General features: G+C 42.7%; 1 protein-coding gene and 1 long non-coding RNA gene across 2 annotated transcripts in view; both read right to left on the reverse strand.

The window, feature by feature from the left end:
* Positions 1-2,164: 2,164 nt before the first annotated feature.
* DCUN1D1 (defective in cullin neddylation 1 domain containing 1) overlaps positions 2,165-19,390 on the reverse strand; it is a 33,529-nt gene continuing 16,303 nt past the window's right edge. Inside the window, exons 2-7 of the mRNA XM_040428284.1 lie at positions 15,636-15,852; positions 10,210-10,378; positions 5,643-5,773; positions 5,475-5,557; positions 4,493-4,589; positions 2,165-3,610 (exon numbers count right to left, since the gene is read on the reverse strand). Coding sequence (XP_040284218.1) covers positions 3,531-3,610; positions 4,493-4,589; positions 5,475-5,557; positions 5,643-5,773; positions 10,210-10,378; positions 15,636-15,852 — 777 coding nt within the window. The 3' untranslated portion in view covers positions 2,165-3,530. The remainder of the gene's footprint in view (positions 3,611-4,492; positions 4,590-5,474; positions 5,558-5,642; positions 5,774-10,209; positions 10,379-15,635; positions 15,853-19,390) is intronic.
* On the reverse strand, positions 18,169-18,581 carry LOC120997921. Its single transcript, XR_005778259.1, has 2 exons — positions 18,534-18,581; positions 18,169-18,380 (listed from the first exon to the last, which is right to left on the reverse strand). It is a non-coding gene; the product is annotated as an uncharacterized LOC120997921 (long non-coding RNA).

The following is a 19,390-nucleotide window of genomic DNA, read 5'->3' on the forward strand; positions in this document are numbered from 1 at the left end:
CTGTTCTGGATGCTGATTGATACCCACCAGTCCCATTCACTAAAATGGGGACTGGCAGAGATCTGGCAGCAACCTGCCAAACATGCCGAGAAATGGAGGACGTGCAGAGGTTTTTGGCCGCCTGATTTTCACCATAATTGCTAGGTTGCGCCCTGATCTCTGCCAGTCCTCATTATAGTAAAGTAGAACTGGCTTAGTAGCCCATAGCAACCAATCAGATTTTTATATTTTTTTTTGTTTAAGAGCCAGTGGCATAAAAAAAAAAAGTGATACTTCCCTGACCGATCTGTACCTTTTCAGCCCCTGCTGGTCTCTACTTTCTAGTTCCTATCAAGCACAAAATGAGTGATCAGCCAATCACTGTCTGAGACAGGTTACTGCTGTGGTCAGTGATTGGCTGATCAGAAACATAGAATGTGTCGGCAGATAAGAACCATTTGGCCCATCTAGTCTGCCCAATTTCATTTGTGTCAAGAGGGAGCACAAAGCATTAGAACAGGTGTGGAGGGGGGTTATGACGTGACTCACTTATTTATTTTAATGCCTTTTTTTTTTCTTACCTGGTGGCAACCTCTTTAATAAAGTGTTTCCAAAAGCTGCTTATGGAGTCCACATCAAACATTTCATGATTTTCATGCACAGTTTGCAGGCAAATAGTAGAGGGGAGGAGACTAAGCTCAGATCTATAGCATTTATTATTTCATTCATAGTTTTCATGCACTGGCAGCATTTACTCCTAAGGAAAGCCTGTAAGTGCCTTTCTCGTACCATTCACAGAAAGCTTGAGTCCCTTTCCCACGACCTCTCAGAGAGCCTGTGAGTCCCTTTCCCACACCCACCTGCAGAGCCTGTGAGTCCCTTTCCCATGGTCACTCAGACAGCCTGTGAGTCCTGCTTCCCATTCCCACAAAGAGTGGTTGAAGCTCTCCCTGGATAGAAGCTCATACAAGCTGTCAATCACTGGGTGTGGGAAGCAGGACTCACAGGCTTTCTCTGTGTGTCCTGGCAGCTGCCCTCAGCTTGAGTAGCATAGGAGGCCTGACATCCATTTTACATTGGCATCGTTGTCTGCACTTTATGCCTCAATAGATTTCCCATTGAAAATGACATTTATTAATGTACACCCTGTTATTCATCTCAAGATCTCCTGTAATAAATAAAACAGGCCTAGGATTGTTCTTAATGATGTTCTGCCTGCCAAAGATAAAGGAAAACCTGACAGAAAATAACACATCTGTGAAAAAAGCATAATTTTTTGGGCACACTTATAAAGAAAGACGGAAAATTCATACACAGAAATTGGTCAACATGAACACGGTACCCCCAGACCAAAGCAAAATACTGTCTTTGCTGCAGTAGAGAGGACACATACACTTTATAGAAGTGTAACCATGTTTTTTCACATGTTTGCAAGATAAGAGTCTTCGAGCTCCTCTGCAGGTGGTAACTAATGGTTAAGTTTAGAAATGAATTGCTTCATTAATAAATGTTTGCATCCAAACAACAGACTTTAGTAAACTTCTTCATTTTAGTCCCTAACTAATAATATTTCAGATGTCATACTGAGCTATAAGGAGATTTTCTTTTCTCAATTTAGTTCATAATCCAACAGAACTAATAAGAAATGTAGCATGTTTCGGTGGCTGCTATGTTATGGAGTTATTCCCTCATAATCCCTCCATAACATGGTGCAGTGCGGAATCACAATATGGCAGCACAAGGACTATGTAATACACACTCTGGTGGCTTCTGTGCAGTATGCACGAGTTGTAAGGTGGCTGGGTAGACTAGCCAATTCATATAGGGCTCACGCACAAGACCGTGGTCCGTGCGTTAGCAGACTGTGGCCCCCGTAACTGAACGGACTGTATTATTGTAATTTATCATACAGTTAGTCTCTGATTGCGGGGCTATTGCAGTGTAATCACATCATCTGTTCGAGTACATTGCAATAGCCTGCAATCAGATACGAACTGACTTATAAAACACTATGATACAGTCAGTTTGGGAGATGCGGCGATGTTTCCCAGGCTGATCATTGTCTTGCGTATGAGCCCTAAATGATCAAACCTGGTTAGATCTGTTGCTGTATTAACGTTGCATTCTAAGGATGCCATTCCATATAACAGTCGTAGTGCGCTGCACAGCAAAACCTTGTATATTTTACTAAGCTTTTTGGCTACGCCGTTTGTACAGGTGAAGCCACGTGCTTCACATGTACACACTGCAAACCCAGAAACCACGCACATTTTTCCAAGGTGATTATCTGTTGAGTGCAACACTACCGCAACCTCCACACGTCATTGCATCCTTACTCCATGTCCTGTTCATTGAAATTTTTAAAAAGTAAAAGACAATAATAACTGGCACATGTTAGTTGGAAATGACAAAGGCAAAAGACTAAAAGGGAAGAGTGAAGTGTTAATGAACACGACACCAAAATCAAGTTAATTAAATATTTTATGGATACCTCCAGATTTTAAAAGAAAACAAAAACGGAGCTTGGCATTCTGGAGCTGGGACGCCTCGTTTCTTAAAATAATTCATGACAAGTCAGCCATTACAGAAGATATGACCCCAAATTAACAGTTTTTTTTGTTATTATTTTAGCTGACCATCTCTCTTGTGTAGAAATGCATTGTATGATTTAATGAGTATACGCATTGACCTTCCTCTTCTGTAAAAATCCCATACAGGGATACAGACAGATGTACAAAGAGCAGCAAAAAAACAAAAGGGTGGGGGGGAGGTCTGATGAGACAAAAGACGGACCAAAAATCTATCCTCCTTTAAACGAAAGTGGAGTGAATGTTCATCTCTGTAAATACCAACATCATAGAAGTGTACTGACACCAACCACTAGCACAGACTCTAATACAAACCTTGACTTCTTCCTAGAGTAAGAAATAAGTGCAGTTTTGTTTCTTAAAAATACAGAATATTTTCAGAAAATGATCCAAAATCTAACAAGGATGACGAAGAAAATCATCGTATGATTGTTGATTTGAGAGTCCTCTCCACTTCCGCCAAACACTTTGGTATTTACAAGCAGGGGTTTACCTTTGTGTTGCTGAAATCCAGGCCATGATGAACCACACTTTTGCTTTATAGAAGAGCAGCACTCCATCTGGTGGGGTGCTGCCTGCATAGGCTCCAAAACTAAGGCCATGATGAAGTTAGCAGATGAAGGCGCCATTGTGCTATATGAGAATGTGAAAGCCACAGAAGTCATGTGACAGAAGATGTTATGAGTTAGCAAACTAGGATATTCCACAGATATGTGATGAAATCCACCATATGGAAACATGAAGTGGAAATTGCGTTCCAGGTCTAGTAGAGAGGCCCAAACCACCAAAAAAAAAAGAAAATGAAATCGGATATGGTCTTAAGAGGTCTCAAAATGTCTGTTCAACCCTTCAAACTGCTGAAAGGGCCGATTCACTGTAGTCCAGCCAGAAGTAGTTTGACTGTGCAATTTTCTGTTGTGTTACTTTGTACAGACTATGTACATTCTACAAGGTTCCTTAGTGCTACACTGTTGTACTTTTTGTCCCTGCAATTTGAGGACGTGCAAACTCCACAAAGTCATCAATGAGAACTGGCCATGCTCCTGTGAAAGGAATAACATGGAATTAGGCAATTCTAATACATCATAATACAAATGCTGTTTAAACAGCTTTAAAAAAAAAAAAAAAGGCATGGGGTATAGAAAGCTTCAGATCTTAATCTTATCCTTGTTAAATCAAGCACCGTTTATAGGGCTAGCTCAGCTGAATGTAATGTTAGCTTTCACTTAGCAATCCATTGCTACAATCTGGAGAAAAAGTACTTTTAAAGGGGTTATCCAAACCCTATAATGCCCAGGCCCCTCACACAGGTTGTACTTACCTTGCTCCCCAGCAACCGTGTCGCTTCTGATGCCCGCACGGCCGCAGCTGCATCTCCCCATTGTGCGGATCAAAACATAAGGGGGGGCAGCCAATAGCAGGCCACGACGAGGACTAGGGAGGCTCATCTCCATCGCAGCCTGCTATTGGCGGCCCCACCCCTACCAGGGAGCAAGGTACGTACAACCTATGTGAGGGGCCCAGGCATAAGAGGGGTTGGAAAACCCCTTTAAGCCGTATGTAAATTAGCAGGTCCAGACCTCTCTCTGCAACCTTCCTCCTCCTGATTCTTGAAGCAGAGTTGAAGTCGGGAAGGAACACACAGCATTATAAACCATCTTAATGCCTTGGATCTATGTCATGGAAGCAGCATTTAGGACAGCAAATACCTCTAACACACAGCCTATTTCTTGCAATGAATATGCTGATGTGAAACTGGCCTCTCTCCAGTGTGAAGCAAAGGATTGCAAAGTGTAAGTTTCATTACATTTAGCGGAGCTAGCCCTACAAGGCATTGTGTCTGGTTAGAGTGTGAATTTCTTGGTGACAGACTCCATTTAAATCAAAACGGTAATGTTGGAATACAAAATTATTTCTGTACTTACCTTCCTCATCATAGTTCGACATATCATCTGCTATCATTGTGCTGAAATCTAGTAAAAGATTCCACGTGTCCTTAGGTATTGATCGTTTATGATGTTCCTTGGTACAAGAGGAAAAAGGTTTTCAAGTACAAGTGTCATAGAAATAAAAACTATAGGCAGCAAAAGTACCTTTATGTGGTTCACACCAGTATTCACAGTGGACCTACACATGAATGAAGAAATCAGACAAATAGCACCCAAGTCAAACACCTCTCCAACAATGACTGCACAGACAAATTATGGCTGAGATTTGACAAATAAAGCATATTTTTGGAAATGTAATAAATCAAATGACCTCAAAAGGCCCTATCACAATCCCTGTACACAATGCAGGGGTGCCATCCAATGTTATGTACACAGAGCCTGTATGGCTGTGTATTAAGCCTCATATCAAGAGCACAGACGTGAAGAGACAGGGCAAACTGAGATCTCTTGCCCTATCAATCAAATGGGAGGGGTGGGTGTACTGAGCACTGGAACGTAGCTGCAGCGGTGCTCCTAACGCTACAGCCATCCCCTTGATGCTCCAACTAGCTTATTTGCATAAATATAAAAGTAATGATTTCTCAGCAGCGGTACAAACTAAAAACAAATATACGGTTACTAGTCAGCATGATCAACCCTACCAGTCAGTATATGCCACAAACTGAAATCTACACCAGTTAGCAGCTGGCATAGACTTCATCTACAATTTACACCAGTTTCTGGTGTGAATTATACTAAATCCGATGGGCTGCGTAAGACTGCGCCGTCCTGTCCCTCCAAACCCTGCCCCTTCTCTCACAACTTTTTAAAACCTAAAAAAGTAGCAAGATTTGTTCAAGCCACAGCTATGAGGCATTTGCAATACACTGTACATCAGGTAGTTATAGACTCAACAGCCATAAACCTTGACTAATAACTTAATAATAAAAAAGAACCAAATAACCCAAAATAAACTTACCAATAAAAACTTGTTCCATAAGTCTAGGAATTTAAATCTTCCATTTAGTACTAAATTCCAATAGGCAATGGCCATCTCTAAGTCTGAAAAGTGATAACATTACTTTGAGTGGCTGATGTAGAAGGTAACAGACAGATGTTATTGCAGTTCAGCACAATCTGCACATACCTAGACCTTTTTGCCCTGGATTTTTTGCAAAGTTGAATGTAAACTGATAAAAGTCTTTAAATTTGCCCGGCTCTTTTAATTCTTGTTCCATTTTCGGTAACTGTGCTTTTAACTTTTCTATGCTGTCACACCTGCATTAGAAAAGGTATTTTATATTTAATACAGTACTAATAGTAAACATCTGTATAATGGGATCATAATGCACAAAATAAGATACTGAAAAAGTACAAACATCAGCAAAAATAAAAGGAAAGAGGGCCCTGCCTTTAAAAGTGTAAAGGGATTTTCCATAAGAAGAAACACATCAAACCGAAAAATAATAATCTCTCTCAGAATGCACCTTGAGGATTAGATCAGTTATTTTCCTCTTTGGCCACAATCTTATTTTTATTTTTTTAAATGTAACTGTATAAGGTTTTGTTGTTTTTGGTGGATGAGATGTACATTATATAGTTGCCATTTTTGGTACAAATACATTAGTGCTTAATTTTTAATACATTTTTATTTATTTCTTCTTATTTCTCCTGTTTTTTATTTTTTTTAACTCATCTTTATTAACATATTACTAAGTGACAAACAGCAGATTTCAGAAATTACGGTGTTTGTGCCCCAGAGCAATAACTGATAGCATTTGGTTAATTTGACGTCTCCACATACTCAGTGTGGGTGTGATAGAGCTTTACCACTGTAATGCTATACATTTGTGAGCCACAGAGATTCCCACAGAAAAATCATCATATGGTGATCTCATTGTTCCTCGTCCAACAGGCCCAGTAAACATACAGTCCTGATCAAAAGTTTAAGACCACTTGAAAAATAGCAAAAAATCATATTTAGCATGGCTGGATCTTAACAAGGTTCCAAGTAGAGCTTCAACATGCAACAAGAAGAAATGGGAGTGAGACAAAACATTTTTTGAGCATTCAATTTAATGAAAACAACGAATAAACTGAAACAGGCTGTTTTTCAGCCGATCAAAAGTTTAGGACCACACCTCCCAAAAAACCCTAAACCCCCCCAAAACAGAAATCCAACTTCCAAACATGAACTCAGTAATGAGTAGCTCCGCCGTTATTGTTTATTACTTAAAAAATTTGTTTCGGCATGCTTGATGCAAGCATTCCCATGAGGTGAGTGGGAACATTTCTCCAAGTGGTGAAGACGGCCGCACGAAGGCCATCTACTGTCTGGAACTGTTGTCCATTTTTGTAAACTTCCCTTGCCATCCATCTCCAAAGGTTCTCAATTGGATTTAGATCAGGGGAACACGCAGGATGGGCCAAAAGAGTGATGTTATTCTCCTGGAAGAAGTCCCTTGTCCTGCGGGCATTGTGTACTGTAGCGTTGTCCTGTTGAAAAACCCAGTCGTTACCACACAGACGAGGGCCCTCAGTCATGAAGAATGCTCTCTGCAACATCTGGACATAGCCAGCGGCCGTTTGACGCCCCTGCACTTCCTGAAGCTCCATTGTTCCACTGAAGGAAAAGGCACCGCAGACCATTATGGCGCCCCCTCCACTGTGGCGCGTAGAAAACATCTCAGGTGGGATCTGCTTGTCATGCCAGTAACGTTGGAAACCATCAGGACCATCAAGGTTAAATTTTTTCTCATCAGAGAATAAAACTTTCTTCCACCTTTGAATGTCCCATGTTTGGTGCTCTCTTGCAAAGTCCAAACGAGCAGTTCTGTGGCGTTCAAGGAGACGAGGTCTTTAAAGACGTTTTTTTGTTTTTGAAGCCCTTCAGTCTCAGATGCCGTCTGATGGTTATGGGGCTGCAGTCAGCCCCAGTAAGGGCCTTAATTTGGGTCGAGGATCGTCCAGTGTCTTGACGGACAGCCAATTGGATCCTCCGGCTCAGTGCTGATTAATTTTTTTTTGGGTCTTCCACTTGACTTTTTTGTTCCATAACCCTCAGGATAATTTAAGAAATTCCAAATGACTGTCTTACTGCGTCCCACCTCAGCAGCGATGGCGCGCTGTGAGAGACCCTGCTTATGCAGTTCAACAACCCGACCACGTTCAAAAAGGGAGAGTTTTTTTGCCTTTGCCATCACAACGTGTGACTACCTGACAGAAAATGACAATGAATCCACATCTTTGCACAGATTTGGCGTTTTAAATGCATGTGGTCCTAAAATTTGGATCAGCTGAAAAACAGCCTGTTTCAGTTTAATCGTTATTTTCAATTAATTGAATGCTCAAAAAATGTTTTGTCTCACTCTCATTTCTTCTTGTGGCATGTTGAAGCTCTACTTGGAACCTTGTTAAGATCCAACAATGTAAAATATGATTTTTTGCCATTTTTCAAGTGGTCTTAAACTTTTGATCAGGACTGTATCTTGGAAGAGCACAGAACTGGGATAAATAGCAGATTTAAAAGAAATTTGGTGACTTCCGCCCAGAATGTGGATATACAGGTGCAGAGGACCAGATTATATGCCAGAAATCTGCATCCAGATTCTTAGTTTTTTTTTTTAACTGTATGGCAGTTAAAACACTATTTGCGCTAAATAAATAAAAAATGTCTGGTCATTAAAGTGAGAGGGAATAAGCTATAAAGACTACTGGACCGCTGTGTGTATTTTCTTTTGATTTTACCATTAAAATGAACCTAAACTTTATTAAAAACTATTCTAAATGTGCTAAGAATAATTTTTTTTATATATATTTTTTTTTTTTACTACTCCTTGCGAAATAAACATAGAATGTGTCGGCAGATAAGAACCATTTGGCCCATCTAGTCTGCCCAATATACTGAATACTATGAATAGCCCCTGGCCCTATCTTATATGAAGGATGGCCTTATGCCTATCCCATGCATGCTTAAACTCCTTCACTGTATTTGCAGCTACCACTTCTGCAGGAAGGCTATTCCATGCATCCACTACTCTCTCAGTGAAATAAGCACCTGAATAGCACTTTGAAATCAGGTGTACTGGTGTATGGATTCTAGTGGGGCCGGAGTGCGTGATGTGGAGGCAGGAGCACTCATCCTTGCTCCTGTCTGTACCAGCTCTGCTATAGTGGAGAGTGATGTGCTATGCAGAGCTCCTGCCTCCACCCGCTTTGCTAAAAGCCTGTACCGATGCAAGTGCTTCAGGTGCCTATTTCGCAAGGAAAATTTTTTTTTTTTTAAATTACAAAAATTCTTTTGTTTTAATAAAGTTTAGGCACACTTTAAGAGTTTAAATATAGTGAAATGACCGAAGATCACAGGACTAGCTCTATATTTAATGAGTCACATAATGAGTAATAAATTAAGGGTTCAACAAGGAGTGCTGCCTAGATGACTTTTCTTATAATGAGTCACCTTAAAGGGACCATTCTGTCAAACTGTATTTTCAAACTTCATAGAAAACAAATTTTTGGGAATTTTTGGCTGTTTTTCTTTCTCATTTCGACAGTACTATACGGTTAGAAATTAAATACAAATATTGTCCTTCATTTTAACAATCGGTACACAGAAATATATTCCCTATACAGATAGGTAACCCATTATTAGTTTACTGCTGCTGTGAGGGGAAAATGTTATCTGTTAGTAAAATAGTAGACTGTAGATATAGGATAACAGTATGAGTGCTCTATTGTTCTCTTGGTAGGCCTGGATAACAACACCCAGAGAAGAGCATTACACTTCTCAATGTAACATGTGTTGCTCTAATTGAGTCACTCTACCCCTTCCCTGTTGGGCCTGACTGAGAAAGTCAAGAGAGGCTTTTTGTCATACTAAAAATACAAACAAAATAGGAAGTTAAAGTAGAAGAATAAGTAGAATATACGGAGTGACATCCAGAAAACCATCCACCCAGTTTTTGTGCCTAAATCTTGGCGCAAGTGGCGTTTCTATGCAGCCTTTGCCACGTTCCCGAAAAGGGCATGGGCCAGGCGAATTTATCTTCTTTTACACCAATTTTCTGCAGTAGATTTCGGTTTAGGTGCACGGACTACCAGAAGATGCGCCTAATTTACGACGAGGCGTAGGCCCGATTATAAATTAGGTGCATCCTCCAGCAGCGCAGAGGATATCATAGACCAGCGTAAAATGAAAATTACCCGCACATGCTGTTAATATGCGTTAGAAATTGTTTTGATGGCAGTGTCCTTTCAAATGGTTAAAGGGGTTATCCAAGACTATTAAATGCCCCCCATATGCCCGGGCCCCTAACAATGAATATACTTACCTGGCTCCCCACATGCGGATGAAAACATCCGGTATCGGGGGGGAGCAGCCAATGGCAGACCGGGACGAGCCTCCTTACCATCACCCACGAAGCTAGGGAGGCGCATTCCCAGTCACCTCCTGCCATTGGCTGCTCCCCCTCCAAAACGGGATGTTTTCATCCGTGGACGGGGAGAAGTATCAGCGGCAGTACGGGGACCAGGGGCGGCGTGGGGAGCCAGGTAAGTATAGTCAATGTGAGGGGCCCGGGTATATGGGGGGCTCTTCATAGTCTTGGATAACCCCTTTAACAGTAAAGAGTTTTGTTATTTTACTTTGCATCAAAGTGCACTCAAGGTAACTAGAACATCTTTCATGAAGGATTAATAGCACATCCACCGCTTACCCTAATTCAATCATACCATCCATGAACTCCTGCTTTGAAAACTCGCATTGTGTGGCCGCTTTGAATTTCCAGGCAATAATTAATACACTGACGCTGGCAGGATCAAGTGCCAAATCATCACAGAACTGCTGGATGCCATCTATTCCAATTTTATTTTCATCCTGAGGGTCTGCAAAGCAAAAGGGAAGAATGCTAAATGGTAATGGGTTCACTTACATGGCCAGTGTGCACACGGGTGCATGCAGATCATAGTTCTTCTATCAGCCATCATGCCAATATCCCGTTCAGGTATAATAAAGCAAGTAAAATCTAATGAAATCATCCAACTGGCACTGCACTAAACCATAACTTCATTTAAGAATACTCAGTCCACAAAGCATTTTGCATAGAAAAGGTTGTTTACAGAGTAAATGTATACCGCCCCTTGTAAACTGATGTATCCAAGAACAGGAAAAAAAACAGGATGTCTGCCACAGGGTATTTAACAAAAGGGCTTGCTGGTTTGATTTAAATCCGGTTTTAAACTTTATTTTTACTCTTTACTGCATTTCAGCAAGGCTGTTAAGAACCTGTGATCCATCTACTGACATAACAGAAGCTTCACTACAGCCCTTCCATGACCTTTCAGTTTTTTGGCTCTAAGGTGTAAAGCTGGCCACATACATTAGATCAGGGATCACCCAACCTCACGGGCTGTCAATTGGAAACAAATTTAGACTTGATCTTTTCTGCAGTTCTGGTCTAAATCTGTCCATTGCATGCATTTCTCTAGTGCATGGGCAGGCTTTAGCAGAGAGGGAACTGTTATGAAGCTGGGGTTGCCTCCTACTTCTTTAAAGGGAACTGAAATGTATTCTGCCCTCACTAAGGGTAACAAAGTAACAACAGACACTGATTTCAGTGGCGTATCATGCATGAGATAATAAGCCCTAGTGCTATTTTGCAGGGTTTTTGGAGTAGACTTAAAATATAAGCCCTACTCCAAAAATAAGCCCTAGATACAGCCGTATTTTATTTTATATAAAGGGAAGGTGGGGTAAATGTGCGGGCTGCAGCAGCTCAGGAGCGCTCACTAATGGCTCCTGAGCTGCCATGAAACTGTGGGCTGGCGGGTAGTGCAGACTTCAGGATTTGGTGAATTAGCCTTCAGTGAAGCCGCCAGCCCGCACATACATCGCGGCACTAAGCAGCACCTGACGGGCAGGCTGGCAGCTTCACTAAATGCTAAATTATGCCGGCAGCCCACGCTTCCTTTAACTTTCAAGTTGGGCGGCTTCTCTGTATGCCCTGTACTGCCGCCAGCCCGCACGTTCTTACTTATATGAAGGAGGCAGCAGGAGGATCTCCTTCTCCTCTCTGCTGCCTGGAGGAGCTCCCTACATCTCTCCCGTGCCGTATCAGCTCTACCTGGTAACGTAGATTGCTGCCTAGGTCCCTTGGGTAAGGACATCTCAGGGGCAATATACGGTACCAGAATGAAAAATGTGTGGCAAATATGACTATAACCCCCCTTATCTAAAGGAATGCACCTATGTACTGCAGTATATGGGTGTATTCCTATGGATGAGGGGGGTTATAGTCATATTTAATATAAACACTGTCCAGGGACAGTTCTGGAATTGGTATGTGTCTATATAAAATATGTTCATGGAGCCAAAATAAGCCCTACCCCAATAATGAGCCCTAACCATTTTTTCAGAGTAAAAAAGAATACAAGACCCTGTCTTATTTTCGGGGAAACACGGTATTAAAAGAGTTTTCTGAGATTTTAGTACTGAGGACCTCCTGTGAGCGCCACTGCCTTCTCGCAGCTTACCAAGCACACCGCCGTACATTGTATAACGGCTGTGCTTGCTATCACAGCTCAGGCCCATTCACTTCTATGGGGTTGAGCTGCGCCTAGACCACGTGACCGATGAACTTGACATCATTGGCTTAGGAAAAGCTGTGAGACGGCTGCTGCCTTCTCAAACAGCTGATCAGAGGGGTCCCGAGTGTCAGACTCCCGCCAATCAGATACTGATGTCCTATCCAGAGGATAAGTCATCAGTATTAAAATCTTGGAAAACCCCTTTAAGTGATGGCTGAGAACCAGCAGCATAATCTTCACAGTCCAGGCCTGGCTGCTTGAAAAGACTCATGATTATGACCTGCCAATCATCAGCAGGTGGGCGGTGTGACTCTCTTCCAGGCCCGGGCTGAGATGGTTACACTGCTGGCCCTCAGCACCCATTTACTAACCACTCAGTAAGTTGAGGTCAGGTTCTCCAAGATGCATGCTCCCTGCTGTCAGGTATACCCTAATATGTGCACCATAGCTTCACTTTACACTTGCAGCTCGTCAACCATGTTCACAGCTCCGTTTATTTTTTTAACAGGTGAGAGGAGATCTACCTATAGTTACAAAGCTCGGAGCAGTGACTGCCATCGGGAAGCACTGCTGACAGTTCTTGCTGCAAGTCTAATATGAGGATATAGTATATCCTTTATGATATAGGTGCCAAAACAGTCATCTTCTAGTGGGGAGAGATGATCCCAAGGTGGAAAGTTAGTATTGGAAGGATGATAGTGAAGGGAGGCAGCTGATGGTACTGGAGGAGGAAGATTTAGGAAAGGGGGAGAGACTATACAAAAGGGGAGTGATAATACACATTATTATCATTTCAAATGGGGAAGAAGAGATGATGCATTAAGGTAAGAGGAGAGACGATACCTAAGGGTAGAGAAAAGAGAGATGGTACCTAGGGGGGGGAATGTGCAGTGAACAAGGATAGACTGAGAATTAGGTTATCTGTGTGTTACTTATTCCAGGTTACCCCGTGTATTTCCTTTGGCTAAGGAAAACTAAATCAAGTCAAGAGACCGTGAACAGCGCCACTGTGTACACCTTGTAGTGGGCAGCACTCTTTAAAGGGACACTGACAGGCCTTCTGAGCATAATTAGCTCTTTATATGCCCCCCTAGGTCTTATAATAAGTTCCCAATTCATATAAGTATTATCCCTGTGCGCATTATAAAACGTTAAAAATAATCTTTATAATCACCTCTCTTTTCTGCCCAAGGGGCGTTCTTTGTGGCGCATTTGTGCCCAGCCGCGTCCCAACTGCCGGGTCCTTAGACACGCCCATCTCATTAGTATTCACTTGGCGCAATGTGATCCCGGCGAGCGAGGGTGCCGGGCGCATGCGCATGATCTCCGAATGTCGGGGACTGAGAAATACCGCCCAGCGAAGTGAATACTAATGAGATGGGCGTGTCTAAGGACCCGGCAGTTGGGACGCGGCTGGGCACAAATGCGCCGCAAAGAACGCCCCTTGGGCAGAAAGGAGAGGTGATTATAAAGATTATTTTTAACGTTTTATAATGCGCACAGGGATAATACTTATATGAATTGGGAACTTATTATAAGACCTAGGGGGGCCTATAAAGAGCTAACTATGCTCAGAAGGCCTGTCAGTATCCCTTTAAGCAGTAGTAGTAGTAGTAGTGTCTTTTTTGGGTTATTTCAAATATACTTGCCACTGGAGGTGAATAAGGGGGTAGTGAACAACCCTACACATATTTGGCATCATCAACGTAGTGCAATTGAGCCGAGATTGACTAGCTGCTAGTGGTGCTTGGTCAATGATCACATTACCTAGGTGGTGTACCCTTTATTTTAGGTTCTGCAGCAGGGTCCCATTAAAGCGGTTTTCCAGGTTATTTTTTTACAGGTCATCAGTATCTGAAACCTGGGACCCCCACTGATCTGCTTGAGAAGACACCGGTGTTCGCTGGGGCTGAGCTGCAACACTAAAAACAGCCTCTGTACAACGTACAGCGATAGGGCTGCAGCTATCAATTATTTTAGTTATCGAGCATTCTATTAAGAAAAAAATATTAAAAGAACGTTTTCTATAAAAACTAATCACCCCACCTGCCATCAGTCTCCCCCCATGCCATCAGCTTTCCCCCAGTGCCATCAGCTCCCCCATCCCCAGTCCCATCAGTTCCCCCTGCCTTGGGCCATCAGTTCCTCCCCCAGAGCCACCAGCTCCCTCCAGTGCCATCAGCTCCCACATGCCATTAGTTGCTTCCCCCCAGTGCCATTAGTTCCCCCTCCAATGCCACCAGCTCCTCCCCCAGTGCAATCAGCTCCCCCTCCTAGACATCAGTGCCCCGCCGCAGCGCCAGTGAACTAAAATACTTAACTTTCCTGTAGGGGTGCTGCCGTCCTCTTCTTCACGCGCTGCACTGGGATCTAATGTCACACAGCGTCAGGTCATAGTGCGCGCTTACTTACTTGCATGTTCTGACGATTTGTGTACATCAGGATCCAGTGTAGGCCAGCAGGAGACCACATAGCGGTGAGTAATAGCAAGCGCTTCACTCACGCTCTGTGGTCACATGGCACAAACGAATCCTTGATGCAAAACTTTTTTTTAATCCGAGTAATCGTTTCAGCCCCATACAGGGCTGTGCTTGGTAAACTGAGAAAAGACAACGGCGCTAATGTGGGCGCCGGTGCCTTCTCAAACAGCTGATTGGCAGGTGTCTCGGGTCTTGGACCCCCATCAATCAGATACTGATGACCTACAGGATGACCAGAGGATAGGTCACTAGTTACAAACACTTGGAAAACTCCTTAAATATTGGGTGGCATCTCCCCTTGCTGAGATACGGGCTGCCACTCTGGCATGGCAGCGCATCATACGGATGATGAATATCCTCCTGTGGTATGTCATTCCAAGCTCTTAACTTGCAACTGTAGTTCAGTCGAGGCTGCTGTGCATGGGAGATGTGTTGCCCCATCCAGCCCCAGGCGTTCTCTATGGTGGAGAGATCTGGAGACTGAGTTGGTCAGGGGAGCTGCTGGACACCCTAAAGATTATGATGTGCAGTGTGTGGGCAGCCGTTATGTTGATGGAACACTATGTCCGCCCAAGACAGAATAAAAGGCAGTAGGACTGGTTCCACGATGTCCTGGAACGCAGGAGCTGTAATCATGCTGCTCTTTACTGCAATGTCGAGAGCCAGCAGTTAAACAGTGAAGAGAACACAGCGCTCATACATTGCTGCGGTCTCTTCAAACAGCTGATCGGCAAGGTGACCTCCCACCAATCTGATATTGATAACCTATCCTGAGGATAGGTCATCAATACTGGAAACCGGACAACCCCTTTAAGTTTTTCAGATGTTCTTTTTTTTATTTTCCAGTAGTGTAATAGTAACATGTCACATAGCTGTGTTGTACCCCCCAAATGATACCATGAAAAACACTAATTAATCCACAAAAAAAGCCCTTATGCAGCGGAGTCAATGGAAAAGCTAAACATTCTTGGAATACAGAGATGAAAAAACTAAGAAAAATCGCTGCCTCCTTTCAGCCGGTAGAAATTATGAGGATGTAACGGACAGACAACTGAGCAGTCTCCGCATGTACTTACCTTTGTATCTATTATAAAGCTGCTCTAATTTCTTCCTGTCCAATGCGCCTTTTACACTCTCTCGGATATAGAGTTCAGGGTTCTGAAAAAAGTTGTCTGTGGCCACATCTAACTTCCAGTCATTCTGGGACAGGCAACTTACTGCAGTCTTTTCACTGGATTGTGTGAAGATCATAAACTGCCGAACTTTATCTTTCTGCGAGGATTTCAACTTGTTCTGTGGAGGACGAGATGATTGAGAACTAAATATCCAAGGTATCATACAAAAGCAGAGTAAATATAACCACTGATCAGATTAAAGCTGGTCATACACATGTAATACCGGAACGATCTTTCAGCTGATGGCTATCTCCCCAACTCCCCCATACTTCTACACGTTCAGGACGGCAAAATGTGTCTGTGTATTCAATGGGAGCCACTGCCAGGCGCTACTGACGACTTATCTCCTTGGAGAAAAGGACTGGGTGAAAATAGTCACTTTTCCCGATCCTTCTTTTATCATCTTTCAGGGGAGAGTCAATAGCTCCCTATACACACTACACTGTCGGCTAGGGCATGCTGCTGATATTCAAACTGACAGCACGTCTAGGATTTCATGATGGGAAAACTCTGCCGTGTATGAACATACCCTTACACTTCATACAAGGCAGCAGCTGCCCAGAAAAAAGCAATGTGCTCACCACTGCCCCTACTGGGTACTGAAAGAACTACAATGCCCTATGAAATACTGTGCACCATCATCATTACAGAGGTGCCCCTAAACTGAATCCACACTGGCACAGACATCACCCGTAAATCATCAGCCGGATGCTGTGCACCACAGTTTATTCAGAGGTGTTCACCTATACCTCCACAATCCAAACCTGTCTGACAGGTCCTGACACATTAATAAAGCAGGATTGCTGTATATTTGTAACATAGCTGAAAAACACCGCTCAGGAATAGGGTGGACCTGTACCCAGTGATCCTTCACATGGTCCATGTGGAACGTGGCAGGACCTGTTCAGTGAAAAACTCATGGGTTGGCATGAGCGTTGAATCAGATTTGTCTGCGACTGCATTCAGTGTTTGTTTTTATGGCCAAACTGCATCACAGGAGCGTCGGTGCCTTCTCAAATGGCCCAGGGGTCCTGGGTGTCGGACCCCCACGATCAGACACTGATGATTTATCCAGAGGATAGGTCATTAGTATTAAAATCTCAGAAAATTCTTATCAGGGTTCAAAATGGACACATATCTTTATCCATATGTTTACATTGTTTAAATGGGGCTGTCCAAGTTATTTTTTTGTTCTTTGTATATTCACACAACCGTATTTTTGTTTCTCATCCGATCCTCATTTTTGCCGATAGGATCCTAGCTCCCTCCTCGACCTGTAAACACAGAGCTGACAGACTGGAGGAGTTCTGCAGAGAGTTGCTGGGCAGACTAGATGGGCCAAATGGGTCTTATCTGCCGACACATTCTATGTTTCTATGCTCAAGAACAGGTAGGGGGAAGATCCTATGTGTACTGTACATCTGGGACTTGTAGTCCCACAAATACAACACGAGCATCCCTGCCATCATCCCGCAGACAGGGCAGCACTTTTATTCACTCCCTTTGCAGAGCAGGGGGACGGAAAAGGCAGTCTTTATTAACACTTACAAATATTCATGAGGAAAACCTCAGAGACGGTTATTACACGCCCCAGCAGCTCTGCAGCTGCATGTCAACAAAGGGCCAGAACAGAACTAGGGAAATTAAATATATATTTTTTTTTTAGGCTTCCCAACGGGCCTTGAATGACATCCCCTGCCTACAATGCACTCATACCACCATTCTCCAGTGATCGTCTGTGGAACTGAATGTCCATCATGTTTGGAAATCACCCTACCACTAGTTAGGTATCTGCCTGCCCTCAGTGACAATTCACTTAACCTTTAGAGAACCTTGCAATTTTCCTTTTTTTGCTTTTCACTCCCCGCCTTCCAGAGTCATAACTTTGTATCTTTCTATTCACATAGGCTCATTCTTTGCAGGACAAGTTGTAATTTCTAATGGCACTATTTACAGTTTCATACAACACAGTAGGGGGGAAAAAATTCTAAATGGGGTGCAACCGGTAAAAAAATAAAAAATTCTGACAGTTTTATGGGGGGGGGGGGTTTCATCATGTGGTAAAATTGACCTGCTACCTTCATTCTCCAGGTTAGTATGATTAAAATGATACCACATTTATATCTTTTTTCTTGTGTTTTAATACTGGGGGAAAATAAACACCTTGAAAAATTGATTTATTTTTTTCCCATCACCATATTCTGACCTATATAACTTTTTTGTAGTTATGCGTACAGAGCTGTGTGAGGGCTCATTTCTTGCAGGGCGATCTGTACTTTTCGTTGATACCATTTTGAAGTTTGTTTGACTTGTTTGATCACTTTTAATGACATTCTTTGGGAAGTTGAAGTGACAGAAAATGGCAAATTGGCAGCTTAAATTTTTTTCCGTTATGCCATTTGCCATATGGGATTAATATTGTTATATTTTAATAGCACAGAGCGATGCCCATGATGTGTATTTTTTTTTATTGGTTATATACTTTTAATTTTGATTTTGGTGAAAGGGGGGTGATTTTAATATGCACACATACATGTATATATACTAACAGGATGACCCGGCTTCGCACTGGTATATTTCCACTATTTCATTTAATGTTTGTGTGCGTTGTTAAAAGATACCGACAGTATCTCCCATAACAGTGAACTCCACAGCCCCTAACCCTTAACACTGACCCCTACAGTGCCCGCCTCCTTAAAATGTGACCTCCACAGCGGCCCACTCCCTTAACTTTGACCTCCACAGCACCCCACCTTCTTAACTGTGACCTCGACAGCGGCCTACCTCCTTAACAGTGACCTCAACAGCACTCTGCCCCCTTAAGTGACCTCCACAGCCCCCCACCCCTTAACACTAACCCCCCACAGTGCCCCGCCTCCCTAAAATGTGACCTCCACAGCAGCCGGCTCCTTTAACAGTGACTTCAAAACACCCCATCCTAACAAAGACCCCCACAACGGGGCATTATTGTCTTTAATTGACAGTATATAAAACCCCACAGAATTAGTATACCCTTAAGGTCATGTGAGTTACATCAGCCTCTACAACCATGTTGGCTAAGCGTCGCAATCAAAATCATATTAACTCACACAACAGCTGTCTTATACTAAGAATGACCTTTGTTGCCTATAGCAACCAATCAGAGCTCATAATGACCTGTAGCAAAATAGAAGCCAAGCTGTGATTGGTTGCTATATGCAACCTGATGAATATCCAGGCTAACTGCCACAACAGCCAACGGCTCCTGTAGTTTGGTGATTTGGTTACTAAGCGTATATTTTGGCAAATAATTGGAAAGCGCAGGGTGAAAAATTCCACCCAATACATAGTCTATAACGTTCCCAGAGTCACAGAAGTCTGTGCAAAATTTTGTGATTGTAAATGCAACAGTGGGGATTCCTTTAGCGGACATACATACACACATACACTCAGTTTTATATAGTAGAGTGTGATACTTGAAAAATTTGAATATCGTGCAAAAGTTCATTTATTTCAGTAATGCAACCTAAAAGGTGACACTAAGATATGAGATAGACTCATTACATGCAAAGCGAGATATTTCAAGCCTTTATTTGTTATCATTTGGATGATTATGGCTTATAGTTTATGAAACCCCAATCTCAGAAAATTAGAATATTACATGAAATCAATAAAAA

The sequence above is a fragment of the Bufo bufo genome, chromosome 4, assembly GCF_905171765.1.
Source record: "Bufo bufo chromosome 4, aBufBuf1.1, whole genome shotgun sequence".
Lineage (NCBI taxonomy): Eukaryota > Metazoa > Chordata > Amphibia > Anura > Bufonidae > Bufo > Bufo bufo.